Source organism: Cryptomeria japonica, chromosome 2 (assembly GCF_030272615.1).
Source record: "Cryptomeria japonica chromosome 2, Sugi_1.0, whole genome shotgun sequence".
Taxonomy (NCBI): Eukaryota; Viridiplantae; Streptophyta; class Pinopsida; order Cupressales; family Cupressaceae; genus Cryptomeria; species Cryptomeria japonica.
Window position 1 is genome coordinate 242,016,295 of NC_081406.1, and position 18,472 is coordinate 242,034,766.

An 18,472-nucleotide genomic window follows, 5' to 3' on the forward strand; every position below is an offset into this window, starting at 1 on the left:
CCTCAAGGACCCTTGTCATTCTTTTCCATGACACCTACCCTTCTAAAGGACACTTGTTATTTCCATCCATGACACTTTCCCTTCTCAAAGACAAGTGTCTCATTTAGTCAACCTTATCCTCTTTCCCTCACCATATGTATGTACATTCCCAAATATCTTGAATTGGCTAATATTTGGGGAACTTTCCTAAAATCTGGGGAAATATCCTCATTATCTTGATATTTGGAAATAATTTCATATTTGGAATGGAAAATTCTTATTTGGTTGTTTGTCTCTCAAATAGACATGTGTCCTCAAGGACACTTGTCATTCTTTTCCATGACACTTGACCTTCTCAAGAACACTTGTCATTTCCATCCATGACACTTGTCGTTCTCAAGGAAAAGTGTCTCATTTTCATGCCTCTTCTTCTCCCATCTTGGCCTATTTAATCCCCTCATTTTCCTTCACAATCCATCCACTTTCATTTTCATACTGTTATAATGCCAATTTAATTACTCACATCCATACACTTTGCATCTCATTTTAGCTTAATCTAGCTTGCATACTCATCATCATGGAGCATAGCTAGCACCCTTGGAAGCACAAAATTGAGCACACATCAAATCGAAGGACAATCAAATCAAAGGAATAAAATGGAGTTTGCATTTCTATTTCTTTTTGTCAATTATGCTTCGTTTATTCCTTTTTAGCGTTCTAATCTTGAGTGTTTGAATAATTTGTATTTGTAAGGTTGTTGTTTTTGTTATTTCAATCATCTTTATTTCACACACACATTTTTACTCACACAAGTTGTTCGAAGAAATGTTATAATATTAAACTAACTATGTGAGATTACATGCTGATTAAACTACGTTTATTATCCCATAGCTAAAGTAGGGGCGATTAAGATGAACCTCCACTTCAATGGTAAAACATTTGAACCAAAAGGATTGCATACAAACTAGCTCATTGAAAATGCAAAATATGCTTCACAAGGGAGTAGATAATGGAATGACCCTTGTCCTTTCTGCACTTAAAATTTTAGTTTGTGTGGTTTGACATTTTGTCAAACACTTGGTAGGTATTTTCCTTAGAGCTAATTTCTGAGTTTTCCTTTGTTTCCGAGGTTTAGTTTGTTGCCATGTTGCTTTGAAAAAAGAGTTGAATACAATATCTAATAGATAACAATGACAAGATAATAAAGATAACAATCATAGGCTTTTCTTATTTCAAATTGATACAATCTGGAAACATGAAAATCATAATTTTTTAGGCAACAAAACATTTTAGGTTGCTTCTAGAAACTTGGTACAGGTTTGATAACATTATTACCCTCCTTTAAAAACTCATAACTCTTCAAGATATTGCATTTACAAGTCAATGTTCGACATACCCATTTAGGCAGCGTTGTAGAAATTATTTACAATCTTCGATATCAACAATGCGCATGCATAGCCAGGCACAACTCTCTAAGGTCTGATTGGTTCGACTGTAGTAAACTTCCAACAACTAAAATGATTTTTTTGATATCAAAGAGCCTTCCCAACACCCACGACCCTGTTGTTAATGATCAGCCAAACACAACTCGATTAGATTGGGATATAGTTCTAGTTCTGACATGTACGACCCAACAAATGACATATACAACCAGCAAATGAAAAGTATGACCCAATGGCCTGAAGTACATCCTCATTGTAGTGATGGTACAACCAGACAAAGTATTATAGCCACAAAAAAGATTTGGCATAGTAGAAAGTTCTTTACATCCTTCCCAAGTCGTTCCTCTGTGTTAGGAATGAAGTCATTAATAAAAAAAATTGTAACCTGTATAGTAATTTGAAAGAAATCTTTAAACTTCCCAGACCCTATATTCCAATGGCGTAGAAAGTATTACTAATGAGGGGCAGCGTCCTCAAAAGCCTTGCATCAATCTTCTACAATCACACATATGCAATCTCCAAGCAAGCATGCATGTACGTCCCAATTGAAGGCCAATATATAACTTCTCTTTGGAGGTTGACTTCCCAGCATATGCAATGTGGGATTAAACATTAAAATATTTTATTATTTTTTACACAAGTGATTTGAGGCCCATGCATCCTCATGAAGTGTCCAGCCTAGGGAGGCACACTTTTCTAAACAACTTAAAATAATAAAGTGACTTTATAATAAACATGTACTTTTAATTTGATAGTCACTTTATAAATACTGCATCAACTTCATGCATTAAAATAAAATATCAATCAAACTTGGAAAAATCTATGCAATAACTCATTGGAAAGATCTCGACGAAACGCTCTAGGTCCAATACTGAAAATACAGAATCACTACCCATAATTGACTTAAAACCCCATCAAATGAACTTGGTTTGGACTCAAAATAAAATTGCCTAGGCCAAAATCCACCTAGATCCCTTATGTGTCTCGGTTAGCCCTCGAGACCAAGGCAAAATGGGCTAACGACATATCATAATCTGACCTGCTAAAATGGAGACATTATAGATAAGGCTGGCTCATTCATTGTCATTAGAAATTCAATAATCTAATATTTTCACATCACCAAATTTTTATTTTGATGAATATGGTAAAATGATTGCCTCCCAAAATAGATATTGGTCAGGCCATTCAACTAGTGTTAGGTTACCATCTACCACTCTTTAAATTTTCTTTGAAGGCACACAAAAAGATTAGAGCAAGGGAAGAATACATTCAACACTAGTAAGAGATACTCTCTAGTTTTAATGCCAACGAGGCAAAGGCATATTTGATCAATGTTAAGGAAAACACTTGTCTAAAGATGGGAGCATACTAACCAAAAGTAAGAGAGGAATAAGTGTTGGGAAGTGGGTTAACATTTTATGCTAACCAAAAGTAAGAGAGAAATAACTAGTAGTAATAATAGAAGAACAAGATTGGGAAGGAGGGAGATACATGCCATGCCACTCAAAGGATTTGATATTTTTATTCTTTTATGACATATAGCTTGAGTACTTTTGATTCATATAGATTGTTAATAAATAAAACATGGATGACATTAGCCAAAGTAGAAAGATTAGCATCACTATCCAAATTTGTAACATATGAAGAAAACACTTGTGTAGCTAAAGCTTAACATGAATTATATTGATTTACTTAAAAAAATAAATTACGATCAAATTCATCTTCTACATTAAGATAAGTAGTATTATTCTTATAACCTCTTAAAATTGATTTAAAGCCATGCCAATGTTCAATCCAAGACCTCTTAATAGAAAATGAGGAGGATGAGACTTTGACACAAACAAAAGAACAAACCTTAAAAGAAATAAAACTCAAAAGAAAGTTTAGATATAATTTAAACATATAAAAAAATTTAAAATTATATTTAAAAATAAAATTAATAAAATAAATCTAAATTCCAAAATAATGTAGGAGTACATTGGACAAAGTGGTAATCAACAACACCAAATAATAACCATTTGTGTTTTTTTCTTTTTAAGTATGAAGGAGGACATTTGTGTAATGTCCCCTTTTTAGCTACTCTCATTTTATGAATAATTAGCCTATCATTAGCCCTTGTAGGCTAACTCAAATGGTTAGAGGGTCCCATTTGGTAGAGATCAATGTATTATTTCTCTCAGAGTATATGTTCAGGTTTGGCCTTCGTTGGACTTTGTTTGGCTAACTTACTATTTATAGTAAGTCATCATCTTAGGTTAGTCATGGTTTCTATTTATAGCAGGGCACTTGGACAACCTATGATTGCAATGTCGATCCCTTGCACGTCTAGTTTAATCAGATAACAAGGGATTTACTATTTATAGTAAATTAGTGGTTGATAGAGAGGGACCCTTACTATTTTTAGTAAGGCAATTGGATGCGCAGTGGACATAATGGTTAACTCCCATGTTCATAAGGAATGGGGAAATAATGATTATTTGTGGAGATATGTTATATTAATTATTATTAAAGTGACTACTTTATTAGTAATTATTTACTGAGTGCAATTATAAAGTTATAAAGTCACTTTATACACAATGGGGCCATGATCCTCAATTTAAGTGATTTAAAAGTGAATTAAATGATTATGATTTATGGGGCCAAATATTAAAGTAATTCATAAAGTCAATGGGAGAACATAATATATTATTAAAAATGATATTAAAGTGCATTTATTATTTATGAGTATGAGCACCCAAGTTTGAAAAGTTATTTTATAAAGTTTTATTAAAACCCTAAGAGTGGATTTCAAAAGGGAATTAAAGGCATTTAAGAGTTGAGAGGATATAAAGGGTTTCAAAAAGCAAATCGAACTCATTCTTGATGTTATTTGACTCGTGCTTTATGATATGAGAGATAAGTGTAGAAATACACAAGGGTTTCAGTCATCTAAAACATTGGAGAACAAACTCTTCAGTGTTTGTGCAATTTTGAGGTTGTGCAATACCAACTGATATTATTACTTGAGAGAGATTCATCTGGGAGTTCTATTTGTGCTTAAAAGTGAAGAATTTCATCTAGGGTTTGAAGTTTTTGGAGGTTTACCTACAGCAGACCTAGGTATTCACCATTGGCAGCCATTAATGACAAATTACAAGCTTATTTGAGCAGATTGAAGGCATATGTTTGAGGGTTTTGAAGAGCTGATTCAAAGAATACATTCTAGATTTCTTATTGCATCATTTAAGAACAATACAATACACAACCAAATACAATCTGGTCGTACCATCCTAGACATGTTGTACTGCTATAGCATGTGGTACGTGTGGTTGTGATCAGGAGGAAGTGTGAACCAAATAGCAAATCACCTAACTTTTGGAGGTCTTCTTTCATCAAAGGTGGACGCCTAGCATATACAAGGTGTTTAGCATTGAATATAGGGTGGAGAAATAAGTGAATAAAGCAGATCAATCACTTTCAACTGTCACATTCATTGATAAATGTGCATTTCCAGATTTCAATAAAAGTGAACAACTTGTCTCTCTGGGTATGTTTTAGCATAAATGAGTTTGTATATATATTTCTATATGAAATAACAATCATTTCCAACTCTCTAAATTGCATTCTAGTATCAGAATTTCCTTTGATCAAAGCATAGTAGACCTGTTTATTATCAATTTGCATCAAACATTCAAAACCAAACACAAAACAAAACAATATCTATCATTGGCTTAGCAATCTAGTGTTTGTTGAAGTTAGAACCAATGGGGTTCTTACAATTTGATAATTGGATATCACATTCAAATTTATATTTGAAACATTTTTCCTCTCAAAAAGGTATTCAATATGTATGGGATGTTTCATCTTCACTTACAAGTAGAATATTGATAATGGAGATATTTGAGGAGTTGACTTGAAGGAGAGTCAAAGTTGAGTTTGGAGAGAGTTTGAATTTGCATGATTCCCCAATTTAATGTATAATTTATTGCTAAATTTATGCTTCCATGTGATGGAAAAGTCCCACGTTTATTTAGAATCTTGCACATCACTTAGAGAATGAATGCCACTATTCTTATTTCAGTAGCCTTAGTTTGAAGTGCCACACAACTTTTGATTATTCTTGAAGTTTGGGAGGAACATTATTGAGATCATGGAATTGGAATTGACTTACAAATTAAAAGAGGATTTATCCCTATTTTCCCTCATATTCATGCTTTGTAGTTGTAATTTGGAAAATTTTCCAATTTCGACACTCTATTGAAGATAATTGTAAAAAGGGAAGGTAATTGTAAATATTGAATAAAAAAGTACTTTATTGCAAGTTTAAGTTATAATAAGGTGTTACAATTGTCTTTTGTAAGTTTGAATGCCATAGGAGAAGTTTAGTTTTAGCGATCAGAGTTAGTGTTGTCAAACAATGACCTAATTTTCATGTTATTGTTAATGTGTATTTTAGAGTGGGTATGTAGTGGATTTGCAAGTTTTTAAATTAGAGAATCATACATCTTGTAAGGGGTTACATTAGATTTTTTTTTTCCAATCTATTATATGTAATGCCACTCTTTTGTGATAATAAAATTGACATGTTCGGTGTTCACTAGTTGACTAATTATTATTTTTAATAGTGAAGTGTTTTATTTTATTTTTATATTAAACAAGTAAATAATGTGTTGTTAGAGTATTGAAGGTTTGATAAAATCTTAAAAGAAATAGATTCTAATTAGTGCATAAATAAGGTTTTTGTGGTTTTCTTCAATCACTAGGAAAATGTAGGCTTTTATGAGGAGTTCGATCTCTTTAGACAATCTTCAATTTTTGTTGTTGTTGAGTCTTTTAGAGATCTTACTCAACTATAATACGTAATGCGGTATTGTGTTTCTACAAGGAGAAGGTTACCATTCATTGGGTCTCCTTCTTGATTGGATAACAAAACACCGAGGTGTACAATCAAACAAGTTTACCAAAATGAAAAAAATTTGAATGGGTTCCTTTCCTAATTTTATAGGTTGATTGAATTCAATCAAAGAAACCAACACTTAACCAACCTAGATACAATAGTTAAGTCTATGAATAATGCATAATATGCTATGAAATTGACAAATAGACAATGGTACTTAGATTTGGATGTGATGATAGAATATTCCATTTTTTATTGTGATTAATGATCCAATTTTATTTTCTACTATTACAACCAAGATTGTGAAGCTCCAACAAACTAAAGAATGCTTCATTTTATGTTTTGGTTAAAAAAAATAGTTGTGATTTTGACCCTTTTTCTATGGTCTAGAACCTAATATGTAGCCTTTGATCTTTACACCATTGATCTTTTGAAGCTTGTTTTCTTCCGAAATATGAAAAGAACAACACTTTGAAGCAAAAATAAAACTTATGCTAGGGATAAGAAGTCAACTAACTTCTTTCCTTATGTCTTAGTCAAACTCTTGCATCAATTTAATGATTTGGAAGTAGTTAGAAGACACACTAAATAAAAATGCAAATGCTTATGCTCGTTCTTATGATCTTAGATGCTAATGGAATGTTCAAGTGATCAAAATGTTTGATACTATATGATGATGATTCCATCATCTAAAATAAATCAAGACTTTATTCTATTCAACAACACCTTAGTATCACAATTAAATATTTTAAACTTGAATTAACATGCAATAATCAATTAAAAATAAATTAACTTAAATCTATATTTAAATTTAAAATTCAAAATTACATCTACAATTCAATTAGATTTTAAATTACATTTATGATACCAACTTTCACTAAGTTATTCCATACTAATATATTCAAAGTTAAGTCTAGATCATTAAAAACAAGGACTAAGAACCAAATAATACTAGCTTTCACTAAATTATTCCTTCCCCCCTAAAAAACTTTCTCCCTTACGGGAACTTATTACAAACAAAAAAATCCATTGAAAGTCAGTTCCTGCCCTGCACTTCGATTACATGTCAATGAATGGAGTTCGTTCTACCTAGATAATTTCATAAATAATCCAAAATATTGCTTTCCAAAATAATTCCATATGTTGGCGATTTGGCGTCAGAGGATTGGTGTGCAGGGGAATTGTTCCGGAGAGTTGAATTGACCTGCAAAAGGCTGCTTAAGGTATGTTCACCAAATTTGTACACTTCTAGTTAGATATGACGGCTGAGTATAGGCCAGCCTTGCGGCAGAGGCTTCAATTTACTATTTACTGTCAATCTAATGCTACGAATATGTCTTTAAATACATCTCGTGTGGTATATTGAAAACAAAGAACCCTTTCAGAGCTTTTCTGAAGTTGTGGGTTTTATGCATGGTTTCATTGGCCATGGAGCTTTTGCATCTGGCGATTAAATGTGGTATGACTCCTCTGGTATCAAACTGTTGACAAACAAGTACAACAAAGCCCTCAATACCTCTGGGTTCTATATGCATTTGACACCCTCATATTTATGCGGTTCCCAATTCATTCTCTTCAGCACCTTTTCAACTCAGTTGCAACCTGTATCGAGGCAAAACAGTTTCGGTAAGTTAATGTTTGTATTGAGCGTAAATTCTCCTCAACTTAATCGACTCAGCTAAAAATCCAAGCGGGCCCAATTTTTTTTTTTTTTTTTTCTTTTGCGAAATTTGATTTGGGGATATGGCAATTAGAGTTCTATGCTACATTTTCCGTTTTCGTATCAAAACATGTTGTTATGGGTTGGCATTACTATAGTCCATTACTGTTTATATTCTGCTATGGCATCAGTCACTTCACCGTGCCATATCGTCCCAGGCTGAGTATAAGCAGCACATGCTTCCTAGTTGGCGGCTCGAACCTCCTGCTCCCAATAGAGGAAGCTTATCAATCCCCTTATCACGTCATTTTCAAAAAGGAAAGAAAGTAAGGTTTGTGCTGGTTAATTACAGCCGTCGACCCATCATTGCCTATTTTTTGGCAAGGCATCATTCTACTCCATCAAATTATGTTAGCGTGCTAGTAAAGATTTCGCATGGTTATGGGCCGCCTCAATGCAGTCTGGGCAAGCTTGGGGCTTTTGGTTTTTGGAATTTAAACCTGGATGTCGGTGAAATTATGTCATTAATGATAGGTTATGCAGAAATGTACCCCATGTTTGTTACACATTTGTAAACTCTCTTAGTACTTTCCAAGATGCCGAGTTCTATCTTTTTTTGTCTCCTTAAAATGTGGATAAAAATGTCAAAACGGTAAAATGCTTAAAATGCTGGTCAATATGCGTTGTTCACATGTTGCTTTGCCTTTAAAATCATGCATTTTCTCTTTTGAGATGCCAATTTTTAATTTAATATATTTTGTATTTAAATTTTACAATATATATATTTTTTCAAAGAAATTTTCATTTTTAGTACTTTCTAAGTTGCAGAGTTTTTGCCAAATCATTTTTTTTACTGAGTACTCTCAGAGTCCGAGTCTGTGAACTATGTTTACACCATAATCTTACCATGTGTTCATTTCTGTTATAACTTATAGTCTACCATATTTGGCAACGAGAAGGATTTGAACCTGGGTCATGTGCTTAGAGTGTCCTGGTCAGCTCTGGATTATCATTGCTTTTGTTCTCTTCACATATGCAAGTGACATTCCCTTATAAGCAAGGAAAATTCTGTTTTGATACATTTCACAAATAAGCCCATTATATTCGTATTATCATTGCTTGTTTTGCAGGGTTGTGGGACCTGTTTGAAGTTGTTTTTTCTGACAATATAGCTCTTCGTTTGGAGAAGGTATAGTCAAGGGATTAAAATGAGGCTTTTGAAGGTGGCCACATGTAATCTGAATCAATGGGCCATGGATTTTGAATCCAATCTGCAACATATTAAGGAGTCTATTTTGAAAGCCAAATCTGAAGGAGCAGCGCTTAGAGTGGGTCCCGAGCTTGAAATTACTGGCTATGGCTGTGAAGACCATTTTTTGGAGCCGGACACAACCAGTCATGCGTAAGTGACTCTTCTCTTCAGTTGATAACTATGGCATGGATGCGTGTTCTTATTTTTCTCAATTTTGTGCTTCAACTATTATATTCGAATTGGATGGATAGGATGTAGTCTACTTTGCAATAGACAGGACATCTATCAATTTATCGATTTTTCTTGAATTAATCCTATGGTACACCCACAAGGATCTAAAACGATTTTATATTGCATTTTGCATCAGCGATATAAGTCTATGTAAAAACCAAAAACCACTGTCAAATTGAAATGAGTTGGAAACAAATTCATAGTAGAATTACAGTAAACTAGGTTCCGGAATAAGAAACTAGGCTACAGAGGCAACAATTATCACAGATAAGGACATAGTTTTCACATTACAAAGACAAACTGCAATAATTCAAGCAACTACAATGGTTTAATGGGATATCAAGCCTTACTTAAATAGTAATAGTAAGATGGAGAAAAAAATTAATTTTGAGTTTAACTGTTGATAAATCATACAGTGGAATGCTCCTGTAACATACAAGTGTTTACATAGTTTGATTTGTAACAACCTAAAATATCATTTGCTATAAAGTAGTCTCTGTAGCAAGACACAAGGCTGGTACGCATTAAATGATTTCAAGAAACCATTTGATAAATTAGGTACAAATCTCTATCCATAAGTTTTCTATAGCTCATGTTTCTTGATCAAGTGTAACATGATGATAGTTCTATGCTTAACACAAACTAAATAACTGTTTAGTTGGAAATGTAAGAGCTATCTGATTCCCTATCGACCACAAACATTGCTAATGATTAATAACACAATTCAGGCTTTCTCTAAATAGCAAAATGTCTTTTGGTAATGGCTAATTTTTTATGGTGGCATCATGCATATGCACTCTATATATAGGAAACCATTGGACAAATTTACTGTAACTTTTATACTTTGCCCCCCCTGCAACCATATACCTACATTTCCATTTAATGGAATATCCATTTAACAAATCCAAGCAATTTTGCTGACACCATTTCCCAAAAACTTGATAATAACTTTGGCTGAGAAATTGCTTACCAGTGAACAGTAGTTATCTGGTTGTGCAGATAGGAGTAGCAGAAATTGTAGTTGAATCTTACATTAGTCTTGATGGTTATTGTTTGAATTTTCTTTTTCCTAATTGAGTTCATATAAATGAAGTATCTATTAGTTTCTCTGCATACTCACATAAGTTCGTATCTTCGAAAAGATCATTTTAAATTTGGTTTGAAGCATGTACTCTTCCAAATTTTATTAGTTGAACTAAGCATAGTGTAAGATGATAATCTACTTTATCCAGTAATAATTCTGTTTCTATGTGTCAATAGTTAGTTGTTCATATTACTGATCTATAATATTGTGGGTAGGTGGGAATGCCTGAGAGATATTTTGGCAGAAGACTTGACGGAAGGCATACTTTGCAGCATTGGTATGCCAGTAGATCAAGGTGGTGTTCGGTACAATTGCCAGGTCTTTTGTCTAAATCAAAAAATACTTCTGATTCGACCAAAATTGTGCCTTGCCAATGATGGCAATTATAGGGAATTGCGATGGTTCTCTTCTTGGAAGCGTCATGGACAGCTTATGCAGTATAATCTTCCTGACAATATTGCAGATGCAATTTCACAAAGAACTGTGCCTTTTGGAGATGGATATCTTTCGTTTTCAGATGTGTAAGCACCAAACCTTGGTTTTATTCTTTTCTCTCATCCCATATTGACGGCACAAGTTTCGTTTTCTTTATTGTTGTCAATATTCCTTTATGTTAAAGCATTTGTTGTGATTTGATGATTTTCTTTGTCATGTAAGCAAAATGAACAGGGATTTAATTTTTTATAGACATGCAGCATATTGTATTTTTCCAAGTACTTTGTATTATACATGTTGTGTGGTGCATGTCTATCAAATGTTCCATTGCTTTTGATGTCTGTCCTCGTTAGCATTTAGATAAGTCTTACATTTTATAAAGCACATCTTTGATCCAAATCATTATCCCTAAATAAATGGTGAATTGGCAGATAAGAAAGATACAGAAGTCAGTGTTAGATAAGTGATCAGACAATTGGGAAAGTAATTTGTTGACTGGTGTAGATCAAAACACTGTGTGGTTAATTTGATTTCTTTTGAAATAAGATACATCCATTTAAAATTGATGGTCCCTGCTTTCTTTGAAGAGGAAGGTTGTTGTTTTCTTGAAGGTTTGTTTTGGGAGTCATCCTTCAATATCTTTGAGATACACCTTTTACCAATCAACTGAGCTCATTATTTACCTTCTTTTCCTTCTTTTTTCTTTTCTCTTGAATTTTCTCTTTTCTTTCTCATCTTTTTTCTTTCTCTTGATATAACTTTCTTTTCACATAATTTCCACACTTGCAATATGGCTCGTAAGCAATGAAGCTCACCTGGGTATGAGAATTATAGTGGCGGAAGTAGGATTTTAGATTCTTCACTAGCCACTTCACCTAAGAAACCACAATGACTTAGAGCAATTTGATTAAGTGTGTAAAAATATAGTAATCGAAAGATGTCGGTATCAAGATGCAATAGGGAATTTTCTTTCTAATCAAGCACAAGTCCTAATCAAATGATAAAACTGGAGAGGAGTAACCTCGGATTCAAAAGCACTTCATGAATAGATATCTAAGAAATGGACCAAACATAAGATCAAAAATGAGCTAGCGTGTGAGAAACAACACAAGCACCTTTCTCACAAATGAAGGCTCCCACTTAAGACACCTAAACTAAGCAACACTTAAGACACCTAAACTAAGCAAAACCAACTAACCAAAGCAAACTAGAACTTAAAGCAAACTAAGCTAAGGAAAGCAAACTACTAAACTACTCGAGCCACCTGAGGATCACGAGTCAACAAACTCAAGTCAAATTATCAACTTGGCTCACTTGAAACCAACCTAACTAAAACACACGAAAGGAAACCTACTCTAAGACTAAACTAATTCATTTACAAGACTCCTAGAGCGAGCATGACTCAAAAGAGCGATATATTTACATGACTTTGCATGATTTCTCAATATGTTCAACAGGAGCATAGCAAAGGTCATAGTTCGCAATCAAGCAAATTCATTCTTATATTCGGAGTAGGCTCTCACAATGCAGTTTTTATATTCAAGCAATACCTCATGTAAGATGATCAGTTGGGGCAACTCATCAGGTCCATGATCTATCCAAATGCAAGTTGTTTTCCCAAAACACCCATAATCAAAATCATAATAGCTTTCAAAATTAGGATTAAGGAAAGAGACAACCTGAAGCCTTTCGAGCTAGGATGGAAACTCTTGCATGCTATCCACCTTCGCATCATAAGAAGAGAGATCATCATTCACTTCAGGAGGTCGCCATTGTTGGTGTACCATTCCATGACCATCTATGACACGTTTGTTCTCACTTGCAAGTTCTTCTTGAAATAAACTTAGGGCTCCTTTGAATAGCTCAACATTCTTTTCTTCCATATTGACAACTTGTTCAAGATCTTGCATAGACCATGCATCCTTATGAAACTCCATAAGCATATCCTCAAAAATTAGGGTCTCCATAATAGGCCGAGGTTCAAACATTTCCTCTAGCTAATCAAATGCAATCTCTAGTGGTATTTCATCCCCAAGAATGTCTCGGGAGGCCAGAGTTGATGATGAATCACATCACTCGCAAAATGTTGTTTATATTGTTAGCGTAAAACTTAATTCATTACCTTGTTATGTCTAGCAGTTGATAGGTGGTTAAGGCAATTATTACAACTACGTAGTTATACCAACTGCACCCCTTGATTATATATGTCTGTTTGCATTTCATCAAAGTAATGTATCGAATCAATCAAGCTTTCACCGCCTTTATTTGGTATAAGAGCCAATAGAATCTATGTGCCTGTTTAAAATGTAATGCGTTTGATTGGTAGATAATTTGGAAAAGAGTTTGCATTGGCGTGAGAAATCTTTAGCATCCAAATAGTTGCAGAAGCATGGAAGGTGAATGATAAAAGAATTAGTTTGACCGGACATTGGAAGAAGTTGACGAATAAGGGCATTGAATTCTGTCATTCCCAGCCATGTAAAGGAATGTGGAAGTGATCGTGTTTTTGTGTGAAGGAAAGTATGACTTATTTTGTGCCACCTCCATTCTATTTGATTTAACACTTTGGCGGGTAATTGATTTGTTTGTGAGGTTTCGTGAGCAATATGGCATACTTTTTCGAAAGCATGGGAAGCGATATGGAAGATGACCGAGTTTCTACACCTATTGGAGTTGGTAGGGGAGGCGAAGAGGCTACACATGGTTTTGAAAAAGATAGAAAAGTTGCAACGTGGGTTGCAAACTCAGAGGAAGAAAAACAATCTATTTTGGTGATAATCTATGCCCTTGAACGACCATCACTCATAGTGGAGAGGCTTCTCGATCACCACGAGATCCCCCATAATGATTGCTCCTTGGAAAAACAAATCCTTGGCGCTCACACTTCAGACAACGAGCCCCACTATTTGATGCTGGTGCAGATGCAGTTTCCGTTGGAGGATATTGAGAACAATGCCAGGCAGTATGATGAGGAATGCGGCAATTTTGGAGGATTTGGCAATGCTAATGGAAAGGTCCAAGTTATACAATAGATCAATCATGATGGTGAGGTTAACGGAGCCCGATATGTGCTTCAAAATCCTTTCATTATTGTTACCAAAATAGTTAGTTCAGAAATTTATGTGTTCGATGACAGTGAACATCTGTGAAAGCCGCCTCAAGATGGCGGTTGTAATCCTGATATTACATTGAGAGGTCATAATACAAAAGGGTATGGTTTGTCGCAAAGCCCGTTTAAGCATGGATATCCATTGAATGATTTGGATAATAGACAAATATGTTTGTGGGACATCAACACACCTACCAAAAATAAAGTACTTGAGGCTCAACAAATAGTTAAGGTCCATGATGGTGTAGTTGAAAATGGTGCATGGCATTTAAGGCATGAGTATCTATTTGGGTTTGTTGGAGATGATCACAATTTTCTGATGTGGGACTTGTATACATCTAGTGCTAATAACTAATAAGCCATCACAATCAGTAGTAAGTCATCAAAATGAGGTTAATTGTCTTTTTTTCAATTCCTTCATTGAACTTGAAATGATTAGGCAGATGGCTTTAAAGAAAGGTCAATCATTTGAAAAGAATCAAAAGGATTTGCATCGTCATAAGATGTTTAAAACTCAAGAAGCTATTGATTATGGGCATGTTGATCAAATTGTGCGGCCTCCAAAGATGAAAGCTTTGAATGATGGAAAAATAGGAGATGCTCTTGATTAGTTCTATCATGATTTTATTGGAGGTTGGCAGCATCGAAGGATGGAGGAATTTCCATCATCTCAAGTTAGTTTCTCACTTTGAGATGGTGTTTTGTATGAGATTTGGAGTTGACCTCAATATGGATCGTTATCCGACAAGTTTTAGAGTATATGATTGAGATTTATACCCTTTCGCTGTCATCAGACAATGATAGAGATCTGTCATATCTATTAGGGATTGTTGTTGAGTAATTCAAGACTCTGTGATTCAAGAGTTTGGGGCTGAGAGTCAAGAACACAGCTCGAAGCTATACCTTTACAAGGGTCAAGAGATAGCTTGATGGAGCCTCACTTGGTTCAGGATTTGTTTTTTCTTCAGAAGATCTTCTAAAAAATGTTTATTCATATTATGTAGTGAGCAAGTTTTGTCTTGTAAGCCTTAAGATCCCGAGGGCAAGGTAAATTTGATGATTTTAAGAACAATGTATTAAGTGGGGGAATGTTAGCGTAAAACTTAATTCATTACATTGTTATGTTTGGCAGTTGATAGGTGGTTAAGGCAGTTATTACAACTATGTAGTTATACCAATCACACCCCTTGTTTATATATGTCTGTTTGCATTTCATCAAAGTGATGTATCGAAATAATCATGCTTTCACCTCCTTCAGGCATAATAGGTTTCATATTCTTTATTTGCATTCACTTATTTGTTGCCTCAACCTCCATGTGCAACCTAGTCATCTCAGCTTTCTCAGCTAAGGTTATTTTTTAACAACCTTTTAACCTTTGTCCATATATACACAAAAGATGAGAGTAAATCCTTGTGTTGCTGATCCAATAATCCTTGTTGCACAAATGACAACCAAACTCTACTTCCCCTTGAATTTATTTTTCTTGACTTTGTCTATGGCTGTTGCAATTTATAAAAGGTTTTTTTTTAGGATTGAATGGTCCCTTTGCATCAATTTTGAGGAGTTTGGAAGGATATTCAATTGGGTGATTTGTATTTATAATCCTTATGGTACTCCCACTCGTAGAAGAACCCTCAATAGCATTGCTATGGCCTTTTTGATGAATTTGAATGTCTTCACCTTCTCTAACCTCATTGCTGGTCATTTTTAAAAAAACTTCAAAATATAGCTGCAACTGCAAACATAATACAGCAAACAAAAAAAAGTTCCCTAATTATTTGAAACTTTGACAATCGAAAAACTCAAAATATAGCTGCAACAGCAAACATAAAAGAGCAAACAGAAAACAAGTCCCAAATTATTTGAAACTTTGACAAAAAAATTGCAAAAGAATTTGTGGAAATGAACAACGGATTGTAAACTTATCTCAAATTACATAGTTTTGACGTTCTCTTTCTGGCTTTGCATTGATTTTCTCTTCTCTTTTCTCAAATATTCTCTTTCTTTGCATTCTTCACAAAATTTAAAATGACAAAATATGTTTGTTTTTTGTTTTTAATTGTTAGTGTGGCTGTTTTAGGTTTAGGGTTGGGGTAAAAGGGTGTGGGGTCCTTGCCCCTCATGCCCTTTCTTTCACTTTTGTGTGCTTTAAAAAAAATATGCTTTTTTATGCTTGAGTTGTAGGAGACAACTACCCATTTCTTGTTTCTGTGTGTTTCAAATAAATTTTTTGACATCTTGGGGATGTTTCCTTCTTTTTTGTAGGTTGGTGAAGGCTGGGGGACATTTTCAACCCATCCTTGCACCCTTGAAACATTTCTTGTAGGGTATGGGTTTGAAAATGTAGGGGATGTGTGTGCCTAGGGTACATAGGAAAATCTTGAAAAGAATTAGGTGAAAAAAATCAAGAATGATCTTGTTGAGTACTTGTGGGAGCTTGCCTACAAGTAAGTGGGTGAATTACTTTGTGCACATAGTAACTCACAAGTACTCACAATTTGGGAGAGTTTTGAATTTATGGGATTGTGCATTACATAATTCACGAACACAAATTAAATTGATTGAGGCACTGTTCCTTATTCAAGAGAATGAAAAGCCAGTCTCCATATCTTAATAATTTTATTGTTAGTGTTTTCTGTAAAAAGGAAGTAATAGCTTATACAAAAGCAAGAAAACACACACATAGTGGAGAACACAACAATCGATCAGGAGAAACCCTAATAGGAGAAAACTCTAGAAGAGTGAGGGAACCCCTCATGCCATTGTAACCTTGAGCTATTGTAGGTTTATTGTCTTTTTGAGGCCTTCATGGATATCGTTTACATACGCAACATTCTGAAATGCCCATACATGCTTTACAAATGCTCTCAATACCTCATAGTTATAATTCTCTAAGACTCACTAGGCTATATAGCAACACATTTCCTATTCAATCGAACACTACAATGGCTCCCTAGGATTCTTATACATCCACACAGCTTTAGAAGTTTGAAAATTTAAGTGAAAATACATAATTTGTACCTGTTACTTTATTTGTATGTTATCTCGCGACGGAAATACCACATATCGTAGGTGGTGACTATTAAATTTCCCTTAAGGTACTAGTGGTTACACATTTGCTGTTATTTTTAACTAGTGTTTTTCTTGCCGAACCACCCATTGAACTTTACATTTTTCAAAAATTTATTGAATTGGATTTCAGATCCAAGGTGTTCAGATCATCGTAGACATAACTTTGCCCTTGTGAACCACCTACATTATCTGTCTTGATATTCAATTGAAACGGAAGTGGGAATTGGTTTTATAGAAGTGTCTTACAAGTTATGTTTTGGGCTTTTAGAGTATAGTGACTTAGCATTTCACACTAACATTTCATGATGGATCAAGAGTGCACTGTACATATATGGTGACTGCTGCTGACTAAGGATTTGCAGTTTGATAAGTGAATGTCAAAACCAAAAAAATGTTGAGGGTGTTTTGAGGTCCCCAACTTAGAGTAATTACCTAATTAGTAAATTTATTTTGGCAAAAAATTTCCCAAAATGCCAATTGCAATTAGTTAAAAGCGAAATATACACAATGCTTATCATCCAGGCTGCATTTTTTTTTATGCTGAGAGGCATTATACTTGGCAGCTGGGGAGAGGAGGAGGGCTGCAAGTGTCTTTCAGTGTATTGAGTAAAACAAAATTTAGCTAATGAAAGATGACTTTTGTATAGCGGCACATGATATTTTTAAAACTATGTTATTATTAAAAGAAAAGTGAAATATAAATTAATCTCATGGAAAAAAATCTTCAAGAATAAACATATCTGGTGCATGGAGGAACATATTGAAGGAACCAGCTCCACTTAATATAAATGACTTTTTCATGGGGACAGATGATCTATATTAGACTATATTACTATCAAAAGAAAACTAGAATTTATCATGACCCTGGTAAAAAAGCTTTGGCTATCATATTATATTAAACAACAATGACCATATGATGTGTGGATTCAATTTGACAAGTAAGTTAATACTAAATAGTAAAGAGAATAGCTTTCCTTAATATTTGACTAAATGATGTTTAAATGTAAACCATCACATTTAATATATAAAATGTAATGTTGGTCAATTGAGATTTGGTTTTTGAGTTGGGATATGCAAAACAAAGGCACATGAAGTACTCTTGATATATCTTACTCTCATGTTTTTCTGACGTCAATAGAAGTTCAATATAAGGAAGGGTCTTTACCTTCCAAAATTTGATTTTTTGGTGTTCAATAAAGATCTGCATTTAAGATAACTGAGCTAATAGATAAATTTCATTTGTCTCAATCAACTATTGTTGATGGAATTTCATGCTCCTATATACTTCTCAATTTTTTTTCCAGGGCATTTTGAACAATTCTATAGTTATG

The 18,472-nt window shown here is 34.1% G+C and overlaps 1 protein-coding gene and 1 pseudogene across 2 annotated transcripts in view; both read left to right on the plus strand.

The window, feature by feature from the left end:
* The first annotated feature begins 7,268 nt into the window (after positions 1-7,268).
* The window catches only part of LOC131063290 (glutamine-dependent NAD(+) synthetase), a 154,721-nt gene continuing 143,517 nt past the window's right edge, over positions 7,269-18,472 (plus strand). The window contains exons 1-3 of one of the 2 annotated variants that reach the window (XM_057997074.2): positions 7,269-7,520; positions 9,088-9,359; positions 10,740-11,045. In XM_057997074.2, coding sequence (XP_057853057.2) covers positions 9,166-9,359; positions 10,740-11,045 — 500 coding nt within the window. In that variant the 5' untranslated portion in view covers positions 7,269-7,520; positions 9,088-9,165. Of the gene's footprint in view, positions 7,521-7,558; positions 7,924-9,087; positions 9,360-10,739; positions 11,046-18,472 lie in introns of those variants that run through there. The other variant, XM_057997075.2, reaches the window with a different exon arrangement.
* LOC131873675 (WD-40 repeat-containing protein MSI1-like) lies at positions 13,587-14,679 on the plus strand (annotated as a pseudogene).